The 22,749-nt window shown below is 33.7% G+C and overlaps 3 protein-coding genes, 1 long non-coding RNA gene and 1 pseudogene across 4 annotated transcripts; 1 reads left to right on the top strand and 4 right to left on the bottom strand.

The window, feature by feature from the left end:
• Nucleotides 1-40: 40 nt before the first annotated feature.
• Nucleotides 41-1,538, top strand: LOC112462111. The gene is made up of 2 exons (XR_003041623.1): nt 41-596; nt 1,065-1,538. It is a non-coding gene; the product is annotated as an uncharacterized LOC112462111 (long non-coding RNA).
• An 838-nt stretch (nt 1,539-2,376) lies between these two features.
• On the bottom strand, nt 2,377-4,587 carry LOC112462137 (cytochrome P450 9e2-like). The gene is made up of 2 exons (XM_025027763.1): nt 4,431-4,587; nt 2,377-4,074 (listed from the first exon to the last, which is right to left on the bottom strand). Exons 1-2 carry the CDS (start codon nt 4,493-4,495, stop codon nt 3,261-3,263), a joined length of 879 nt encoding a protein of 292 aa, XP_024883531.1. The 5' UTR covers nt 4,496-4,587; the 3' UTR covers nt 2,377-3,260.
• A 2,348-nt stretch (nt 4,588-6,935) lies between these two features.
• Nucleotides 6,936-8,605, bottom strand: LOC112462140 (annotated as a pseudogene).
• A 1,073-nt stretch (nt 8,606-9,678) lies between these two features.
• On the bottom strand, nt 9,679-11,982 carry LOC112462138 (cytochrome P450 9e2-like). The gene is made up of 2 exons (XM_025027764.1): nt 10,230-11,982; nt 9,679-9,918 (listed from the first exon to the last, which is right to left on the bottom strand). The coding sequence occupies exon 1, from the start codon at nt 11,780-11,782 to the stop codon at nt 10,232-10,234; it is 1,551 nt and encodes a 516-aa protein (XP_024883532.1). The 5' UTR covers nt 11,783-11,982; the 3' UTR covers nt 9,679-9,918; nt 10,230-10,231.
• On the bottom strand, nt 11,847-14,484 carry LOC112462139 (cytochrome P450 9e2-like). Its single transcript, XM_025027765.1, has one exon. It carries the CDS (start codon nt 14,275-14,277, stop codon nt 12,736-12,738), a length of 1,542 nt encoding a protein of 513 aa, XP_024883533.1. The 5' UTR covers nt 14,278-14,484; the 3' UTR covers nt 11,847-12,735.
• Between the last annotated feature and the right edge of the window lie 8,265 nt (nt 14,485-22,749).

Genomic DNA, 22,749 nt, shown 5'->3' with positions numbered 1-22,749 from the left:
TTATATGTCTATCTAATATTTGCTTTTAATTTTTCAAAGTTATTAATTATCATTATAATTAATTTATTTTTTGTAACTTTAACGCAATCATACATTTTATATGATTATATGAACTCCAATATCACTTCATAGCAGAATATTTTTTATTTAACAAAATAACTTTTTATTTTATTATATTATGTGCACATGTATTCAATACATGTTTTATTTAAATAAGCAAAATAATAGGTTGCTATTATTTTATGATGCTATTATGGATCTAGTATTCTCTTTGATATTTATATAAGAACAAATAAAATATTATGTAAAAAATAAGATATAAAATAAAACTAAAACTTAAAGAGATACATTTCTGTACTAATTCAATGATCGATTCAATCGTACAACTTTTTAGTTTTAATATTTAGTACAGTGCTTGTAATTACATGTAAATAGCATAGTGCGAGAAACTCCGAAAAGAATTGTAAGAGTGTTTTTACCACTTACCTTGTTCAATTTCTTCGTAGCGAGACAATACATCGTTTCGAGCCACCCTTATGATCTCCACTTCATCAATTCTTGGCCCTTCTCCAGCATGCAGTCCCTTTCCAACGGCAGTAAGTGAATTAGATTAGAAAAGGTACTTTTATCGAGCCAGAGAACGTTTCTTCAAACACACATTTCGAAAAGCTGATAGTTATTTTTACCAATATAATCACGCTGCAAACTATCTTATGTATATGTTACATTAAATTTAATGTAACTTATAAAGTATCTTTTTGTCAAAAAGACATTTAAGATCGCTCACTAGATTTATATTTTTTGTAATGAAATCATTATTAACATTGTAATAGTTTTCTTTCAATTACGTATCGTTTAACGTGTTTAGATTATATATTGTTGTAAAAAATATTGTTCTCTTTACTATTTCTAACTAGTTTAACAGATATAAATATAGAAATTTCTTATTTTTCTTGCCTGTTAGCCTGCTCATTAGAATGCATTAGATAGAATTCGACTAATGATAATATAATTAAGTGGTTCAGTCGGCTACTAATTATCTAAATTACAAGGATTTTCCGTAGCAGCGAAGGATAACTGCGTCTAATGGTCAAATGGATCAAATGCAACAAAGTGTTCAGTTTGGGTTCAGTAGCGACGGCGCGGCACGACGCGGTGCGTCACGCAAGCATCTTATTTGATAGAAATTGGTTCGGTTTGTCCGTCGAAGACCACCACGAGTCGCGATTCCTTTGGCAGACTTGGCAGTGCTGGGCGCCGCGCCGAGAAAGCGCACGCTCTTCCGACCGCTCATTAAAGCGGCATTCACAAGCTCGTATCGTGTCTCTGGAAACGCCCAATCACGTAGCCGAATACATTATACGACTGTTATATCCACCATGCAACTGCATGAGAGAGAACGTGCAACCAATGCAGATTCTCTTTGGTCAATGCGAGAGATCTGTCACAGACTTGACACTCTGAACCCTGATAATCGGCATTTGTATCAGTACAGCAATAAATCTGAACTGCTCTATGGAAGAGATCTATGATCTATATATTTACAAAAAAATATTTTTTAACTGTATTCTCTCAACACATTTCTTATTTCTCCCTTCTCATTCTCATTTCTCTTTTCCTTAAATATTTATAACATCCCTATTACTTTGTTTATGCATATGTAAATCGCAATTTCTAATATTAACTGATATATTTATATAATCGAAACAATATATAATATATACATATTAATATCAATATTTATTAAAATTATCATTTTATATAGTAAGAAGTTTTACATATCAAAATAAAACACGAAACTGCGAACAATATGCAGCTAAGAAGAACATTTTTTTCTCAAATCAATGTTACATATATTAATCATACAAAAATTATTGTACAAAAAATATTCTTAAAAAGATTTATATTTAATCATACCTAATCTAACTTATAATTAAGACCAATTAAACTAAAAAATTTGTTTACACTGACATATCTACGGTAATTAAAGTAATTATGTTAAAATTTTTTCGACATTACATTCAGAAACCACTTTCAGTTTTCATAGCCTATTTTAGAAAACTTGAGTGGCATTAAATTATTGCAAAGTCGCAATTCATCTTATAACAGTATTTAAATTAACAAAATTTTCGTCTCATAGAAAGTAAATCTATCATTTATACACGTTCTTTAGCCCAAGCCGAAGGACGGATAAAAGTGTCGGAGTTAAAATTAACTTTTTCTCCGCTCACACTGTGAAATCGTTCAGAATCGAACTTTGTGATTTTTTAAAGTACTTAAAGTCATGTTAAAAGTTATCATGTTATAATGTAAATTGATACTAAAATATTTGCTCTTTTTTTAAGTAAAGTTTCGCTTCGAAAGATCGGTCCGGAATTTAAAAATCTTTACATATATTCTGTTCAATACCATTTATACATTCTGAGAGTTTTATTCATTACAGCATCCAAATATATTCCATCTCATTGATCGCTAAGAATGTTTTCTATTCAAGTCCCTCAATGTTTCATCGATTTAGAAACTAATCTGAGATATCACGATTGACGATAATTTTGTGAAACTTATCAGTGTCGAATTGCTATCGAAAAACCATCAAGGAAAAGAAGCAAATACTTGTAGCATTATAAGCATTATATTTTCGATAATGAATTATTTTTTGTTCTCTTTCTTATTTCTGTTTTTCATCGTCAGCTACAGTATACATTTTCAATGAAACGATATATTATATATAAAACTTAGTAAATATTATCAAGTGTATAAATATGCACATAGTTTTATGCATGCACTTTCCTATTGCAATAATATGTATGACACATGAAAATTTTTTCACAAAAACCGATTATTTTTTTGTTCAATTTTTTGAACATTTTTCCAAATATATGCATAATCCAATTAAATGGCAGACGTATTATTCAAAGATATACATACTTCGCAATATACATACAAATTAGCAAATTATTGAAATATGCATAATATTTTATAACACTAATTAACACAATATAATAACGTTAACTAATTTTCCTTACTCTAATGTTGGCTAACTAATTCTAGTATATGTATATTATAAATATTTATATATAAAATTTTTGTATAAATTTTTAACATATAACGATATATATATTTTTTGTTCCTGATTATCTTATGCAATTATTTGTTTTAAAAAACTTCCTTTTTAATCAACATTACGTTAACTAAAAAATCAGAAGCTAGTTTGATACATTTAATTATAAATTTTAAAAATTTGACAAATAATTTTTTTCTTACATCTGGCTTGTTCCAGTAATAACATTAGTTGTAATAGAATGATGCGTATTTTTCCTTGGCGTTACATTTAACCAGAATCCTCCTTCAGGTTTCATAAGAAAGCTATTCTTAGCGATCTTCATCGGTACCGATGTCTTCTCGCAGGTTTTCAAATCGCAACGGGCCAATAGATGAAAAAGTAGAATCTTCGTCTCCAGCAATGCGAATCTATTACCTATGCACATTCTTGGACCAAGACCGAAAGGTAAATAGGCTCCGCAGTTGAGACTGTTCTTTTTCCGTTCACCACGAAACCGCTCGGGATCAAACTTCTCCGGCTCTTGGAAATATTTAGGATCCTGTTGAAGTCCATAAACCGGTACCCAGATGCCGCACCCTTTTTTTATAGTGAAGGGTTTTATACCAGGCAATGCTGGTGGTAGCTCCAAGTCTTTTGAGCACAATCTGTCCAACATCGAACCAGCCGGATACATCCTCAAAGCCTCGTTGATTACAGCATCTAAATATTCCATGCCATTAACCGCTTCGTAAGGTGCTTGTCCATTCGTTTCTTCCAAGAGTTGGTCAATCTCCTTTTGAAGTTTTTCTTGTATATCTTGATTTACTGCCATTTCGTGAGCGGCAAAACACATTAACGTTGAAGTACTCTCGAAGCCTCCAAAAAAGAAAAGGAACTCGTGTGCTACTATATCGTCGACAGTCAATTCTGTCTTGCCATCTTTACCTCTACTCTCCATCATCAATTGTAACATGTCTGGACGAACGATACCATTCTCATCCCTAGTTTTTATGGTGGTTTTTATGAGATCTCTGAAAAAATTAGCTATTTTTTCAGAAACAATAGTCAACCCAAGTATTCGTGCTAGCCAAGGCCAGCCTTTAAGTATGTAAAACTTGAGAAGAATGGATTTGAAATTGGTTGCCTCCGTGCCGTACATATAGAAATCGTTTTTTGGATTTTTCATAGAATCTACACTAACGCCAAAAGCGCAAGTAGCGATTACATCGTTTGTATACCTCGTGAAAACGTCTTTCATTTCCATTGTTCTCTTCTCCGGCGGCAGTTCCGCCAAATAATTGCTAAAGTCAACACCGCAATGTGACATCAGCTTAAACATACTTTTCATTTTACTGGACGTGAAAGCCGGGCTCAATATAGATCTTACCTCGCGCCATCTCTCTCCACGAAGGACGGCGAGGTTTTTCCCAAAAAATGGATCTTGATGTTCATCGATGAAAGTAATATGATCCATGAATATGTCAAAATGTTTTAATATCACGGATTTAATAAGTTCAGGATCGCGAAGCATTATGATTGGTTGTCTCATATCATGCATGCCGATGTATTTGGCGTCAGGATATAAATCGTATATCGATTTGACAAACTCAGGTAATGATTGGCGACGGAAGATTGTTGGTCCCATATTTCCTATTATAGGAAAAGACTTATTCACATGCGGTATTCCATGTTTCTTGAAGTAATTTAAGTCTTTGAAGAGAAAATAATAGAGGCCTAGGGTGCCTGCTATCACCGACAAAACGATTACATATATCATGTTGATAGTCGTGTTTACACCATACAATTGAACTCACGAAGAGACGTAATGCACAGTTTACTAGACAGGTCTATTATTCGAATATTTATGTGATACGTTATTAAAGTGCCCGACGTTACGCGTCGGAGAACAACGGTCAATTGCTATATCCACATGAACTATATTCTCTTTTATATACGGTGTACATGATATCGTGTGGGGGGAATCTATTGTTTATGACTCGGTCAGGATCTCGCATACAACGCATATTAATTGGCTTTAATAGACTCGAATTGACATATCGTACATTAGTGGGGATAGCCTCTCGATAAAATATTATATTACAAAATTTAATCAAATGCATAAGTGCATCTGGATTTACCGTTCCTGTTTCGATAATTGTGTCGGTATAGTATATAATAGGAGGTTTCTCTTTGAAGAGATAATATTATGGAATTATATTTTTATTTCTCTCTAGAAATTCAACGGCCTATATCTTAATCCCAGGTAGCACATACACGTTTCAGAAATGTTTTATAAGCGTTTTTCCGAAACGTTTTATAACCGATTTCTAGAAACGTTTCTCATGAGTAAAAATGTCCATTCGAAAAACGTTCGATGGAACATTTTTTTCCGATAAAATAACATTTAAAAAACTATTATAGAAACGTTTTGTTTTAACGATAAAGACATTTTAGATAAAGACATTTAAAATTCCTACTTTTCACGTCTTTCGAACGTGTTTATGACGTCTTTGAGACATGCGTGAGAATGTTCTAGAAGCTTTATGCATATACCATTTATGACGTCTATTTTTTTTCGAAAAAATTCGTGAACTGGTGCACATTCGTGCAATAAGTTAAAATGAAACAAAATATACTTGTCTCACTCTAACTTAATTGCATTGCTGATGTGCACCAGTTCAGGAAGGATTCTTCAAAACGGAACACACGTATAAATGTTCTTTTAATGGCCACGTTCAACAGAACGTTTATTTTGCAACTATTGGAAGTTTTCTAAGTTTAGATTTGTTTGATGACAAATGATTAAGACCGGTAGGACAAAATGAATTTAAGTAAATAAGTGGATATATATGTGCATGGATAAAATGATTTATTTTGTGCAATAATTAGTGCAATATAAATTTAAATCTTTCAAAAAAGGCTATTAAAGCTATAGATAAAGCAAATTATAATTTTGAAAGGAAAAATTTAATAAATAGATATTTTTATTAACTGTAGAAACGTAAAACATACGTTTCTTTAATCATGGTTTCAAAAACATTTTTGTTCAAACGTTTCTTAATGGTTCTTTATACGGTTATGAAACTATGTATACGTTCAAAAAACGTATATGGAACTAATATGTGCTACCTGGGTATGTTATTTAAACAGAGCAAAGCGAGGTTAAATTAATATTGTAAACGAAAGTGTTCAAATAAACGCGAATATAAAATCTAACATGATTTTGAAGAGATTTTTTGAACCAACATTATCAGCAAAATATTTCTGTATGCTAATGTAATGTATATTTTTATGTTATCTGGATGTGTCGATTCCTCACAGTAAATGATAAATAACGGTAAGCGATAAAGTAATTTTATTTACATAATATCTCAATATATGATCTACGTACATATATTTTTTGTATTAAAAATATAGCGAATGATGAAAATATTTTTCGAAGAACTCAATACCATATATATAACAAACAAAAATATAGATGATTATCACAGCAATAACTGCGCAAAAAATTGATTGCATCAGAAAAAATCTATATTACAAGTCAGAAGTTGATTTATGATCGCGACACAAGATAATAAGCAACACTTGATCTTTAACCCTTTCCATATCCTATTTCATCATCTTTGTAGCAAAAAATAATAACAACAACTCTCTTTATCATTCGAGGAATATTACATTATCTTTTGAAGTTATCTTTTAGATCGCAAAAATATTGCGATTTTGACTGAAACAAAGAGACAGAGAACAAAGAAATCGGGATAAAAGAACATCAGAATAATAATTAGATAACGATATTTATAAAAATTAATACATTTAATTGCAATTATTATAACAAATTATGAAGCTAATATCAGAGCTACGTTATGTATTATACATACCGTCCTCATTTCTGTTTTTTTTTCTCTTTTTTACTTTGTTAATTAATGATACTTATGCATATCTTAACGTAGGCCTTCCTTAAATTTTTTCACTAAAATTTAAGGGAGGTCTACGTTCAGCAGTGGACAAATCAGGCTGGATGATGATGATGATGATGATGATGATGATGCATATGTGCTTCTTGTGATAATCACATCGTTTTAGCATTGCAGATAGGATATGAGGAGTGTTAATGATTCAGCGATTTTACTTCACTTAATCTTGTGAATCAGTATAAACATCTTCTTATCGGAAAGTTAAGAATAATAAGTCTTACGTGATCATTTTAATTTTCCAGTCAATCTCAGTTTGTATTTTTTTCTTGAATATCCTGATTTATCGCGATTTCGTAAGCGGCAAAACACATTAACGTTGAGCTGCTATTGAAGCCTTGGAAGAAGAATATAAATGCCTGTGCTATCATATCGTTGCACAGTCAATTCCGTCTTGCCATCTCTGTTACTACTGTCTATCATCAGCTGTAACATGTCTGGTTAAACATTTTTTATTTTCTTCACTTCTAATTTTTATGGTGGTTTCTTGGAGGGCTTGAAAAAAATTTGATATTTTCTCATGAACAATTTTCAGTTTAATTATTCGTGCCAGCCAAGGCAAGCTTCTAAATATACAGATCTTGAAAAGGACAAGAGTGTTGAAAACAGTCGCTTTCTTGCCATACACATAGAATTCGTCCTCCGGATTTCTCATAGAATCAACATTGACACTAAAAGCGCAAGTAGCGATTACATCATTTGTATATCTCGTCTTTCATTTCCATTATCCTTTTTCTCCGCCGGATGGCAATTGCGCCAAGTAGTTGCTAAAATCGATGCTGCAATTCGACATTAGCTTAAACATACTTTTCATTTTACTGGATGTGAAAGCCGGACTCAATATTGATCGCATCTCTCGCCATCTGTTTCATTCAAAATGTTTTAATGTTATGGATGTAATAAGCTCGAGATCGCAAATTATTAGAAGTAGTTTGGTCATATCATACAAGCCGACATACGTGGCGTCAATATGTAAATTGTGCGTTGAGTTGACAAGTTCAGCTACAGATTGACGCCGAATGATCTTTGATCATAGATTTCCCACAATGGGGGGGGGAGAGGCGTTACATGCGGAATTCCTTCCTGGTATTTCTTGAAGTAATTCAGATCCTTGAAAAGGAAATAATATAGGTCTAAAATGCCTAGTATTACTGACAAGACAATTACATATATCATGTTAATAACTTTTTCTACACGATGCAATTAAACTCTCGAAGAAACGTAATGCGCAGCTCACTCGATGAATCTTACTTGAATATTTATGCGGCGTGATTAAAAAACGCTCGTGTATGATCGATGTTAACCGCGTCAGTCGATGATGAACGACTGCTATTTCCACGAGTAATGTTCCTCTTACATCTAATGAATAGGCATCAATATAATCATGTGGAGGAATCTGGATGATAGTACGACTTTTTGTTAGAATTTGACAATTTATTTACAATACCTTAACTCGATAGAGCATTCTCTTGATAAAATAATATACAAAGTAATTCTAGGAAATAGGATGAGTAGTCTTGTTTTTCTAATTTAAATAGAAAAAAATAATACTAAACTAAATTTTATAAATTTTTTACTCAACAATCTTTTTTTTTCTTTGCACATTGATATATGTTTAATATACAATTGTGCTTTATTTAAAACATTATTACATATTTTATACCAGAAAATATGTATAAATTATAATTTTTAATCGCTTTTCTATTTCGCGCAATATTTATGTAACAAACAAAAACAATATTAGCTAAGTTATGAAAATTAATAGCATTGAGATGAATACTCACATACCTACACATTATTATGCATCTTTAAGCACGCAAACTCTACGTAATACCAATGATTAATTTTAATTGATGCTTATAACTCTAATTCTACATAATTTTGATTTGACTTGAATTAACAATTATTATACTTGAATTCACAACTATTATAATCTCGATATTTTTTGTATTAAATATTTTTTTTATTTCTAGAAATATAATTTAACTTCTAGAGAATTAAAATATTATATATATTATATACCTATATACATATATATATATATATATATAAAATCTATTTTACAATTTGCAATAAGTTTATAGGTACATATATTTCTGTTAATAATGAATATTACAAAAACGCAGAAATATTTTGAAAGTGCATTGTAACTATTTCAAAAGATTTGGGAAAATTAATGAAAATGATGTCTATTGTAAAATGATAAATTTTGATTAATTTTTTCTATCTTGAAATATGTGTTTATTCAAATAACATATAAAATTCGAAAATGTTTATTTTATATATATTATTATTTTATATACATTTTTGTATAGATACATAGGTTAAGAAAAAACCAAAACAATATTCTGTAATAAAATAATATTCTGGAATAATCTAATCCTAATCTTTATAACTTTTTTGTACTTATTACTTTTTTATATAATATTTTTGTATAACTTTTGTGTATAACTAGATTTTGTTTTTGACCATAGTTATGTAATAATTTGCTTAAATCATTTTTAGCTTCTTGTTTGTATAACACATCTTTATATTAATGTAAAAAATTATGAAAATATTTGTTACAAAAATCAAAGAAGTGCAATGGAAAAATACAAGTGGTTATTTAACTATAATTGCACAGTTATCTGTATTACGAAGAAAAATTGATTGATGATAACAACGTGAGATAAGAAATAGTATTTAATCCGTTAATTTCTTTCACGCTCTCTTCTTTTACCATTTCGAAAGAAACTTATACAACATAATGTGACTGTGCTTAATGTGAAAAATATTTTTAATGCAAGAATATTGTCATTTCTTGAGCTTGCAGCAACATATAAGCACGCAACATCTTCTTGCCGAATCATTAAGAAAGAAATGTCCTGTTTCGTGTTCCTTTTAGTTTCATTGTTTCCATTTTATCTGAAATTTAAATAACATTATATCATATAACAATACAACTACATTTTAGGCGATCTTTTATATATTTTTGGAAATGCTATTTTATTTTATTATATCAAATTTTTTAATTATATAATAAGTTTCTGCATCGTATATTTTGAAAAATTTAAACAATTTTATGAATTGAAAATTATTTTCCTTTAAATCAATATCATTTTGAAAATATAATTATTTTTGTTATTTAAAAAAATAACAGAAATTATTTTTTTTTGTTAAAATGTCTTTTACTTCCAAATTTTCAAGGAATTATAAAAAATTATTAAAATTCTTACATTTAGTGTGATCCATTAACAATATTAGCTGCAAGAGTGTGATGTGTATCTTTTCGTGGCAACACCTTCAGCCAGAAACCACCTTCAGCCTTCATATTGAAGCCGTCCTTAGCGATCTTGAGTGGTATTGGCGTCTTCTCGCAGATTTTCAAATCGCAACGGGCCAATAGATGAAAAAGTAGAACCTTCGTCTCCAGCAATGCGAATCTATTACCTATGCACATTCTTGGACCAAGACCGAAAGGTAGATAGGCTCCGCAGTTGAGACTGTCCTTTTTCCGTTCACCACGAAACCGCTCGGGATCAAACTTCTCCGGCTCTTGGAAATATTTAGGATCCTGTTGAAGTCCATAAACCGGTACCCAAATGCCTTGTCCTTTTTTTATAGAATATGGTTTTAATCCTGGTAATGCCGGCGGCAGCTCGAAATCTTCTACGCATAATCTGTCCATTGCTACAGCAACCGGATACATCCTGAGAGCTTCGTTGATCACAGCATCTAAATATTCCATGCTATTAACCGCATCGTAAGGTGCTTGTCCATTTGTTTCTTCCAAGACTTGGTCAATCTCCTTTTGAAGTTTTTCTTGTATATCTTGATTTACTGCGATTTCGTGAGCGGCAAAGCACATTAACGTTGAAGTACTCTCGAAGCCACCAAAGAAAAAGATGAAAGCCTGTGCTACCATATCATCGATAGACAATTCTGCCTTGCCTTCCTTACCTCTGTTTTCCATCATCAATTGCAACATATCAGGACGAACGATACCATTCTCATCCCTAGTTTTTATGGTGGTTTCTATGAGATTTCGGAAGAATTCTGCTATGGTTTGACGAATCAATTTCAAGTTGACCAATCGTGCAAACCAAGGCAAGCTTCTAAATATGTATAGCTTTATTAAGGCAATACTGTCGAAAGTAGTCGCTTCTCTACCGTATACATAGAATTGATTCTCCGGATTTTTCATGGAATTAACACTAAGGCCAAAAGCGCAAGTAGCAATCACATCGTTAGTATACCTCGTAAAGATGTCTTTCATTTGCACTACCCTCTGCTCTGGTGGCAATTGCGCCAAGTAATTAGCGAAGTCGGCACCGCAATCCGACATTAGCTTAAACATGCTTTTCATTTTGCTCGATGTAAAGGCTGGACTCAATAAAGATCGTACTTGCCGCCATTTCTCTCCGCGAATAGAGAAAAGATTTCTGCCAAATAATGGATCTTGATTTTCATCTACGAAAGTGCGATGCTCAGGGAACTGCTCGAAGTGTTTTAATGCGATGGTCTTAATGAGTTCGGGATCGCGAATCATCACAAGTGGAACGGTCATGTCAAATATGCCAACGTACTTAGCTTCGGGATGTAGATTGTAAACGTCCTTTACAAGTTCGGCTACAGATTGACGACGAAAGATCGATGGTCCCATATTTCCCAGTAAAGGAATAGGTGTCTTATGCGGTATGCCATGTTTTTTAAAGTGATTCAAATCCTTGAACAAATAATAAAGGCCTAAAGCACCTGCTATCACCGACAAAGCAATTATATATATCATATTGATATATATATATCACTATTGTTTTCTCTCCACTAAATTAGTATACACCATATAGTTTTGTGAAAAATGAAGTCAATTATTGCACATTTTTCGTAATCGGTTTGTTTCTTGAATATTTTTATTTATCGTGCTGTTAATACGAAGATGATACCAAGGCACAACGTTACGCGTCAAAAGCTGACGGTCGACTGCTGCTGCACTGACGCAATCTTTCAGATATATAACATCCGACTTGTCATCGCTTGCGCAAGTGAAGTTAACAAGTATGTTGCGTCATATTAATCATAAGTATTTTCGTTGTTATCGATATGATACATTTTTGTAATTAAAATGAACACTGGATTCGACAGTTTAACGTTTATTTAACATTTTCAAGTATCTATATTTATCATGTTAAACAAGTATATTTGCTCATACCTTTTACTTGCTCTTAATATATAACGTGATTGATATCAATTAATATCTATTTTAATATATAAAATTACGAAATTGCATTAGATTATTTATTTCTGACGAACGACTTTGAATATGTCAAGTTCTAGCTAGTCAATAATTCCTGGCAATGGAATGTTAAAAGAATCTGTTATCATCAAAACTGCTCGCGCATCGTTAAAACGATTCGTAGAATTGCCGCAATACATATCGCAAATTTCCACGTACCACTAATCTTTTTTATTATTATTATCCTAATGCACATATATATATAAACAATAATAATAAAAAGATTAGTATGTGCAATTTTACAAATTGTACGTTTTAACGATGTTTGCGCATTGTTATATATATGTTGTAATAATGTAACACATCGTCTATATTATAATATAACGTATAATGTGTGGTACGTGATTTCTGTCTATATTCGTAAATTTATATATATATGTTTTTGAATATTCCTACTGTTCAACTGCGTTATTATACTTGAATTACTGTGGACTTTGGAACCGACACGACTAGTTTGCTTCGGTAATTGTAGGATGCCGGTTCTCTCTCGGTACAATACTCAACCAGAAACCGCCTTCAATCCGCATTGAGAATCCGCCTTTTTGTAACTTTGCAGATATCGAAGTCTTTTCACACGGCATTAACTGGCAACGAGCCAGAAGATGAAATAACAAAGTCCTCGTCTCTAGTAACGCAAACCTATTGCCGATGCACATCCTCGGGCCTAATCCAAATGGATAATAAGCGTCAAAATTACACCGATCTCCTTCATCGAGGAATCTCTCGGGCTTGAACTTATCCGGTTCTGGAAAGTATTTAGGGTCATGTTGAAGCGCGTAAAACGGGATGAAGAGTAACATTCCTTCTTTCACAAGATACGGCTTTGCATTTGGCAGTGCAGGAGGCAATTCAAAATCCTTCACGCATAATCTGTCCGTCATTGGTTGTACCGGATACTTCCTGAGAGCCTCGTTGATAACGGCATTTAAATACTTCATTCCGTTGATCGCCTCATAAGATGGTTGGCTATTCGTATCTTTCAAAACTTTGTCGATCTCATTTTGCAGCTTCTCTTGGACATCTGGATTGACGGCAATTTCATGTGCCGCGAAACTCATCAGCGTTGAGCTGGTCTCGAAACCAGCGAGAAAAAAAATAAACGCCTGCGATGTCATGTTCAAAATGGTCAATTCTCTCCCGGGTTCTCTTTTACTTTTGCTATCCATTAGCAGCTGGATCATGTCCGGGCGAGTAATACCTTTCTCTTCTCTGATCCTTATAGTATCAGCTACCAGATTTACAAAGAATGCACTAGTACGATCATCTATTAACTTGAGATTTAACAGACGTATGAGCGACGGCACGTGCTGATACATTAAAATTTTTATAAGAGCAACGAAGCCGAAATCTGTCGTTTTTTTGCCGAAAACATAAAATTCGTTCTCCGGATTTCTCATCGAATCCACGTTAATACCAAAGGCGCATGTGGCGATCACATCGCTAGCGTATCTCGTGAATATGTCTTTCATTTCCATAACGCGTTTGTCTGACGGTACGTTCATTACGTACTCGGAAAAATTCACAGCACACTCGGATATTAATTGAAACATCGCTCTCATTTTGCTAGCTGTAAAAGCGGGACTCAGAAGCGCTCTAATGTCACGCCATTTGTCGCCGCGAAGGGCAAACAGATTGTTTCCGAAAAGCGGATCTTGAGTTTCGTTGCCGAAAAAGAGGTGATCTTGAAACGCGTCAAAATTTTTGATAGCGACAGACTTGAGGAGTTCAAGATCACGGATCATTACGATCGATTTCGTGAAATCAAACATACCAATGTACTTAGCATCAGAATGCACTTCGTATATTTCTGTCATCATATCGGCGAAGCTTTTTGGACGTATTAAGATTTTCCAAATCTTTTTTAACAAGAAATAATCTTTTGCATGTGGAATTCCGTGCTGCCGAAATACGTTCGAATCTTTGCGGGACGAGTAATAGTAAATGGCAAGTATACCGGCTAATATTGATAAGGCTATCGTCCAGTACTCCATGATAGACGTTTAATCGGAATACCCGATTACTCCTTTCGTTCGAGATAAAGTTAAACACCAGTGTCGTGAAAGTTTGTGTCAATATCACTGTTTGCAGTTGTGTGAGGTACCCTCAGGTTATAATCCAATGCAATATGTTGAACGTGATTGTTTTATCAAGTCAAAGCGATCTGCTCGCTTGGAAACCTCGCACACGACTGCTCATACCGAGATAGAGTTGTTTGTCAAATGGCTCGTTGCAACTTCATGATGTCATTTAAGAGAATTATGTAGCGGGAGGGGGGGGAGAGAGAGAGAATTCATATATTACATGCTCTTAAAATAGGTAAAATGTTGACAAAATATTTAAAAGTTAGTATTAATAAATTAATAAGTAAATGATAAATTCCATAAAAATAATGCAGTTCATAAAATGTAATGCAAAATTTTGTATCATTAATCAGTAACGTACAGCTGATGATGTTTTCTATGATGCTACGATCTTAATGTTCTCACATTACAACGGAAAACGCTCGTACTTAGTAGCGAATTACATCATATGATAAATGAGTCACGCCGAATATTCGCTGTGCGAGTACACTATGTAGAAACCAAATTGAGCTTCATTGATACCAGCATACGATCGATCGAACATTACTAATTCCTCATATCTAATCCAGATGGCGTAAATTCTTCGATGTATGAGAAAGAGACGCATTATTTATTGGCGATAATTCGTTTGATCTTTAATATTGATGATACAAGTTTGAGAAGTTGTTCCGCTCATATCTGAAAATTAATCCGGCAGACGTTCCAAACATTGTGAAACAATATGTCTGTATAACCGGATTATATGAATTTACCCTCCTACAGTATATACAGGACCAACATGTAACCATACATAATCATGCCTTTGATGCGAACTGACTTACATTTGTAGCATACATACATGTATATGTATATGCAAATTCACATACTAAATTGCGTTATTCGCAAGTTTGCTTTGACTTCCAATCACACTATCAACAATTGGACACAAAATATAAATATTTTACTGCAAATTTAAAGGCCGAAAAGTCAACATTAAAATAAAAGACATATAATCGCGACATATAATGAATATTTGTTGCATACTTTTTGCACGTAATGTAATGAATGAAACATAAGAAATACGTTTCCTTACAATTGAACTCACACTTCTACATTAAATATATATAAGTACCATTTCCATATATAAAAGAATCTATACCAAAAAGAATAAATTTTATTTCCTGTATATATGAAGGGAAATATGAGAAGTAATTTCTCATCAATGAAAAATTTTATTTTTTATTTTATTAATTTTTTTAAATATCTTCCAAAATATCTCAAAAAGGTAAAAGTGTATACTTGTTTTGAAATCCGACTTACTTTCCTGGCGGGAAACAAGATTTTGACCAAAAGTTTGATCTATCTAGCACGAGTAAACGCAGAAGTAAGAAAGAGTAAGAGAAATGAAAAGGGGATGGGAGAATGCACAGGAAGGGATGGAAGGGATGGAAGGGATGGAAGGGGAAAGAACAGGAGAGGGCTGGCGGAACAAAATTCATTTGGCCAAATTAAACAGAGTTTAGCAATTTGCGCTTAATCCATTTGTCGGGGATCCGCCGTCCGTCAGTCCGTCCGTCTGTCTTTACTTCAACCCTCTCTCTTTCTCTCTCGCATTCTCCCCTATCTTTCTTGTGTCCCCTATCCTGCACCCTTCTTCTAGCCGTTCATTCTATATACCTTACCGGTACCTCGATCTCTTCGCCTTTTGAAGCTGCACGTAGATTTTATTTCAATTTCTCTTTAGAGAGAGAGAGAGAGGGAGATCTATATATATATATGTCATGGCCATTTTTCTCGCGATGATATCATTCTATTGAGTTTTAACACTAATATCAGATTATGTACGTATTATATGAATTAGTATGTCATACGAGACATTGCGATAAAAAAGCAATGAGCTAAAACATGTTACGCTTTGTTCGTTTATGTATGCAAGACACGACGTTGTGTTTGTTTTTTTATTTTCTTAGTATGCAAATCATTTTTGCGCGTACATTGAGCGTATCTTATAAAGAGAAAGATCTCAAATTTATTCCATTGCAGGGGTGAATCATAAATCATTTTCAATGCAGATAATAAATTTTTTTCTTACTACTTTTCCTGCTACGCTGCTGGTCTAAAAAAAAGTGATAACAGAAAATTAGCGAAATTTGGTTGCGTAAAATATTCAGAAAAATAACAGAAAAATAAATGATGTATTAATTATACATGAGAAATATGTTATGTTCAAATTTTAGCTTTACTGGATTCACACTGTTGTTGCATCTAGCTTCTCATGTGCGAATATTCTCTCTCCCCCCCCTTTCTCTCTCTTTTTCTCTCTCGTTTCTCAACTATTACGCCTTAGCATTACGCCATTCCGTACCGTCTTGCACGTTACAGTACGAACGCTCTTTCGCTTGGATCTTGTTATCACGGAATTGTTTCCGTTCTCCCTCTCAGTTCCACACCGCCGTCGAGCTTTCTCTTTTTTTAGACCAGCAAGAACAGCGAATCTCACCTAAGTGTATTGGCAGTTGTGTCCACGTTTTATTTCCATTCAATCGGGTGAACACCTTTAAGATCACTTTCCCGTAAAGTGCTCGGCATTAGATGTTCTTGATTCTTGGTCCTGTGGCAACCATCCATGGATCCGTTTAACGCCGGTGTCCAGCGTTCATTTACCAATCGGTAGCATTGGTCCACTGATGTTTTCAACGTTCTTACACTTTACGTCTCCTTGCGATTATGCGTGCGCTTTCTTTATCGATCTTCGTCGAATGTGCGTTTTCTTTGAATGTCTCAACTAACATTTTCTGAATATCATAACGACAAAATTCCACGAACAAAAGCCTATAAACTGCTATAATGAAAGGTTTTTGAAAGATGTCGAAATCGCCAAAAGAGAACAAATCAAATGGATAAGTCGCGCTCTGATACGTTACGTGTACCTACTAATTTCTGGATTTCTCTAGAAATAGGCTCCTTCCCTCCTTTAGATGGGCAAAGATTAATATACTTTACAAACCAAACACAGTAAAAGGCAATCATATTTGCCTTTAGATGCGCGAATGGTAGACATTCATAATGGTTCATAAATTAACCGTTCCACAATCGAATTACTAAGCATCGTTTCTCTTTTTACCGTTCCGATTGTTCCCGCTGCTAGTTTTGTTTTTCGATCAGAGGTGAAATACTGCGTTTACATACAACTTGGATATGTACAATATAGATGTGTACGGATTGTGCGATGTAGTGAGAATGTGAAATATATATAGGTTTCTACAAAACGTCGGCGTATTTATCAGATAGCAATTCTTAAATTGAACGCTCATACATTATTAGCGCGGATATCGCGCAGGTAATGCGCTTCGTTTTTAAGACTAACACGTTTTTAATATTTCGATTTACCATCCCCACGCTGCCAGTAGTTTATTACGATCGAATTTAAAATGCATTCTGTGTAAATGGATCGTATTAATAAACCGCAAGAATGAAATAATAATGTAACGCCGTTTAATTTATCGCATGCACCGTATTTCCCGTTACATTAAGATTTATACTTAACGATTTTGATACTAATGCCTTTTTTCCGTTAGTATATATAAATCTCAATGATCCGAGCGTAAAACTAATGGAATATGGGTGTATCGGTACAAAGTCGTACGGAATGAACTTGAAAGTTGTCGCGCGTATGCTCACGGTGTACTCACACAAGTCACACATAACGAGAGTTTAAGTATCCGTGAGGAGATGGATACTAAATTCACGGATATATACGCGCGCGACTAAAATAGACGAAGTGAATATTATTGCTGACTTTCTGGCTCCTCGTAATACTCGGTTCACGAGCTTAAAATCTGACATATATATGCCATATATCCGGCTATGGTTCCATGTGTGATTTATTTCACTGAGTTATTTAATCGCGCATCAATGTCCCTCCCATCTCTTCCGTCGGCTGCGTACACTGGCGTGCACTCGCTTAAATCCTTATTTCTAACATCCATAATTCTCCATAATTCCTAGACTACTATATTTATTACGTTTTGCAGGACACGTCGGTCTGAGTGTAAAAAATATTTACATATATAGGTCGCAAAACGGATTACAAGCACAACAAATTGATGTTGGAAATTTTTTTTATAACAAATGTAGTTGGGTGATGTGTCGCTGTCGCTACGTCATATTTTCCATTCTCACAAGAGTCGAAAATTCTCATAATTCGACCGAAAACGGAGTCCTGCATTCTCCCGACTCGATTTATTTTTATATTTTATCCAAAATATATCCTTGATACAGCTAGCTCCTTTTATTAATTCGTATAATTAATCAGCTGCTAGTTCTGTGATTTTAACTTTTTATGTTTTAGAAATATTTATATGGTATGTTTTCCTGGTGTTTATCTCTCTAATTTTGAGATTTATGTCGATATTTTTCTTGAAAAAGCCAGTAATCTACACGAATTACCGATTAGGACAAAGATTATAGCAAAAAGGCATGTGTATGTGTGTGTGAAATAAATAATGTCGACATACCAGCATCAAGTGTCATCGATTGTCATTCTATATATGTACTTATATCCAGGAAGCAATATCGGCTTGGACCTTCAAGAAAGAAGACGACGGACGCTTCTTCGTAGGTCAGGTTGGCGACGCGTATTCTTGGGGAATTAACACACATTTGCGATGTTATTGCTTGAGAATACACGTATTTGGCCTGGCCGGTCACGTCACACAAGCAGCGACTCGAATAATCGTCCGCTAGATTCCTCATGAATCATCAGGCGCGTGAAGGAATTGAAACTATTTCTTATTGCGTACCAACGAAGTAGTACGCTCAGCGATAGTGATGTACTATATAAGCGTAATGATAGAACGATTCTAGAAAAATCAGCTCAAGCGATTACTCTAAAATTGAAAGACGACGTTCTTTTTCTTTAATTTTATTATATTTATTATATTTCTTCATACATTTAAATATGTTTTAAGTGTGCATATATGTGTTATAACGCGGCTCAAGCGATTGCGTAGAATAAGATAAAGTAAAAGTAAAAAGTAAGAAAAATAAAGTTAGATAATAATTTGTCTAGCAGAATATAGGAGATACAATCTTTTGTATAAAAATTATTTATCCGTGTTACTAAGTTATCAAAGACTAAAGTCAAAAACGACAATTTGACGTTCTTTGTATTGCGTTATCATCAGATTAAATTTGTTTGATGGCCCATTGCGCCTTTTTTATCCATTTTGTCCCTTAGAAGAAGAAATATGTCTGTGCCGTCTATGGTAACATGTAAATTTTCGACAATTAAATTCTGTTCACTTTTTTATTGAAAATATCTTTTTCGAAACTATATATTCAGTAAAACAAGATTGTATTCGATTGCGTACATTTTCCAGTGTTTTAATGTTATGAAGCAGATAATGGATGTATTCATATAAAGTATATAAACACTTCTACAAATGAGAAGATGAAGAATACAAAAGATTGGCTTTGCATGGATAACTGATAATATTAATATTCGTGTTAAATAATAACCACGTGTATAATTTTTCTACATTCTTAAAACTATAAAGATCGATTAGTGATCAAAAATATATTTAATTTATTAAATGAACTGGATTTTTTCAGATGTTTGAATAAAGGCATCTGAAAAGTTCGATTTAATTGACTACTATCATATATTGCACAGTAATTTTCGCTTAAATGATCAATTTGCAATTTTACTATATTCTCGAGGTATCGGATTTTATATCGTGCTTGAAATCGTAAGCTGGCACAATACAGCCGGACAAAAACCGCGATAGAAGCATGGCGAAGAGGGAGTTTATCCCGGCGTGTAAATCACTCTTTAGCGTGGGCTTTGTTGAAAACTTAACAGGCCGAGTAATGAGCAGGCCGTTTTCCCGCCTTACGGACTACATTGGCGCCTCAGGAGTGCTTTTACTTAATGCTTTCAACTTGTTTGGAGGGGCGTTGAATAACCGACTACCGATGTACATACAACTAAAGGTGTTACGCTTTACATGAAAGACGAGAATTGTGTCACTTTCTTCTTATTATAGATATAATTATTGTTTCCATAAAGAAATCAAGTCCAAATTTAATACAAAAAAATCACGTTAAACCTATTATAAGTGATTTTCTTTGAGCATAAGAGAGAGAAGAGAGAGAGAGAGAGAGAGAGAGAGAGTTGAATAAATAAAGACAATTATGATCGAGTATTATACTATGATGCTTTTATTGCTATTTATTACGGTCTTAATTTTAGGTAAAGAAAGTATCATTAAAATTTATTGTTAGAATACTGACTTTTAGTAAACTGATACTAGTAAAGTGATATTCATGTCTCTGAATCGATATAATCTGATGCGTTCGAGTTTATGCAGGAATATCAGTATCGCAGCAAAATAATAGAAATAATCTGGGCTACAGACCGAAATTATGGCAACCGCTTGTTGATTGTCGATCATTTCATGCAGCTGGCAAATCTCACGGATATATTCTCCTCAATAGGATCAAACGTACATATTAGGGAATATTGCGCAGTTAATGAGGAGTAATACATACCAAGAGCGCTCCAGAAGCTGCCTTCAAAGAGACGCAAACATAAAGCATACATGGTTAATATGTATTCTGTTACAAACACACACACAAACACATATGTATTCTGTTACATATATATATATATATATATATATATATATAATATGTAACAGAATATGTGTATACACATGTGAAATAAGGGCTCTATCCAGACGCACTTAAATATCTGTAAGATATGACTGAAATCTATTATTATTAAGATTTAGTCGGTCATCTCAGTCTAATAAAATTGTAAGAACGTAGAATCTTTTGTTAAAAGAGTGAAATTTGAAAAGAGAAATGTTTATAAAACAATTGTATAAGTGTAACTTCTTTAAATATTGCCCTCCACTAAAAAGATGTGAAACGATTAGAGATGTCTTGATAACAGATTTTGCGGATATTATCACATGTGCTCGAAAAAGGATTACTCAGGCAGTAGCGGATTAAACACAAATCTTAAACACACGATCGCGTTAATTGTGTTCGATTGAAGATCTTAAGGAAAGCTAAACGACATTGTAACGCGTCGGAGGGAATGCGCGACACTGAGAGATGTAGACTCCAACAGCTATAACTTGGACGCACGTGTGCGTGCGCGCATAGATGTGCGGAGGGATAGATCTTATTAGACACCCTCTAGTCCAAATCATCAAAGGGATCTTGGAGTAAGGCCCGATTAGCTTTGGCATCCCGTAGCACCGGGATAGGATATGGAGTTGATGTAGATGTTGTCGAGAGATCAAATTGACGGTGGATAATGCCGTATAGGTTGCTTAGTTGGGCACTAACTAACTAAAGCTAAATAGGTATAACCATAAACGCGCAAATGGTCCACGCTGCAGCACGGTATATTCATGATTGAATATGCGACAAATACATATATATTTTCGATCTAATTTTGTTTCCGCAACTGAAACGAGCGAAAGCTTGAAAGCTCTTCCGGCTCTTATTGATCGATATTTCCGGATTGCACGATTTAGTATGCGACATTAGATTAGATTATGATAACAATTCTGGCGTTTAATGATAAAAATATATGTAACATTATATATATTATATAAATTAAAACTTATGTATGTAAATATTCTAATAATAATAATACACACACACATTTAAATCTTCTACAATTTCTCCTTTTTAGAAAGAATAAAGGTAGTGCGTTTTATTGCACTATACCTTCAAATCGATTGTTTGATTAAGGAATACAGACATGGTAGCACTCACGTTTTACGTCTCTTATGAAGTGTCTACTATCGATCAGATAATTCATTTTAAAAGCCCGTGCCATTCGTATGCACTTTTCGAAGTAATACGACATTTACCAGATACACTCGGGGCGCTTGTGTGTACACTTCGTAAACCGTCTTTTACATATTTATTACCACCGATACTGCTACGTGTCCCATGGGGCACATTGCGCTTTAAACGGCCGATCTCCTTTATACGTCTCATATTTACCTAGCGAATGGTAGGACAGATCGGTTGATAAGAAATATACTATGTAATAAACTTCAAGGCAATTATCGCAGCACGAAAGTAAGAGGGACGGAAATAACGAATTAATTTTATCGTAATTATATTTTTCTTTAAAGCTATATAAATTCGAAGGAATTTATAAGATATAGAACTTACAAAAATATATATATTTCACTCTGTGCCGCTAGACCCGCTATAGACATTGTCGTTGATAGCATGAGAACATGCGCGCATACATATACTTTAGTAGAAATAATTTTATACTAATATCACTCCGGCATTGATCTCGTACAACCTTGGCTTCAGGCAAGACGGTACATTACTCCTATTACTGCGGTACGCAATAATGTCGGTACA

This window comes from Temnothorax curvispinosus, unplaced genomic scaffold, assembly GCF_003070985.1.
Source record: "Temnothorax curvispinosus isolate PA1 unplaced genomic scaffold, ASM307098v1 QBEX01011966.1, whole genome shotgun sequence".
In the NCBI taxonomy this organism is placed as follows: Eukaryota; Metazoa; Arthropoda; class Insecta; order Hymenoptera; family Formicidae; genus Temnothorax; species Temnothorax curvispinosus.
The sequence above is the reverse complement of the archived record's forward strand: the minus strand, read 5'-3'. Positions and strand labels throughout refer to the sequence as shown.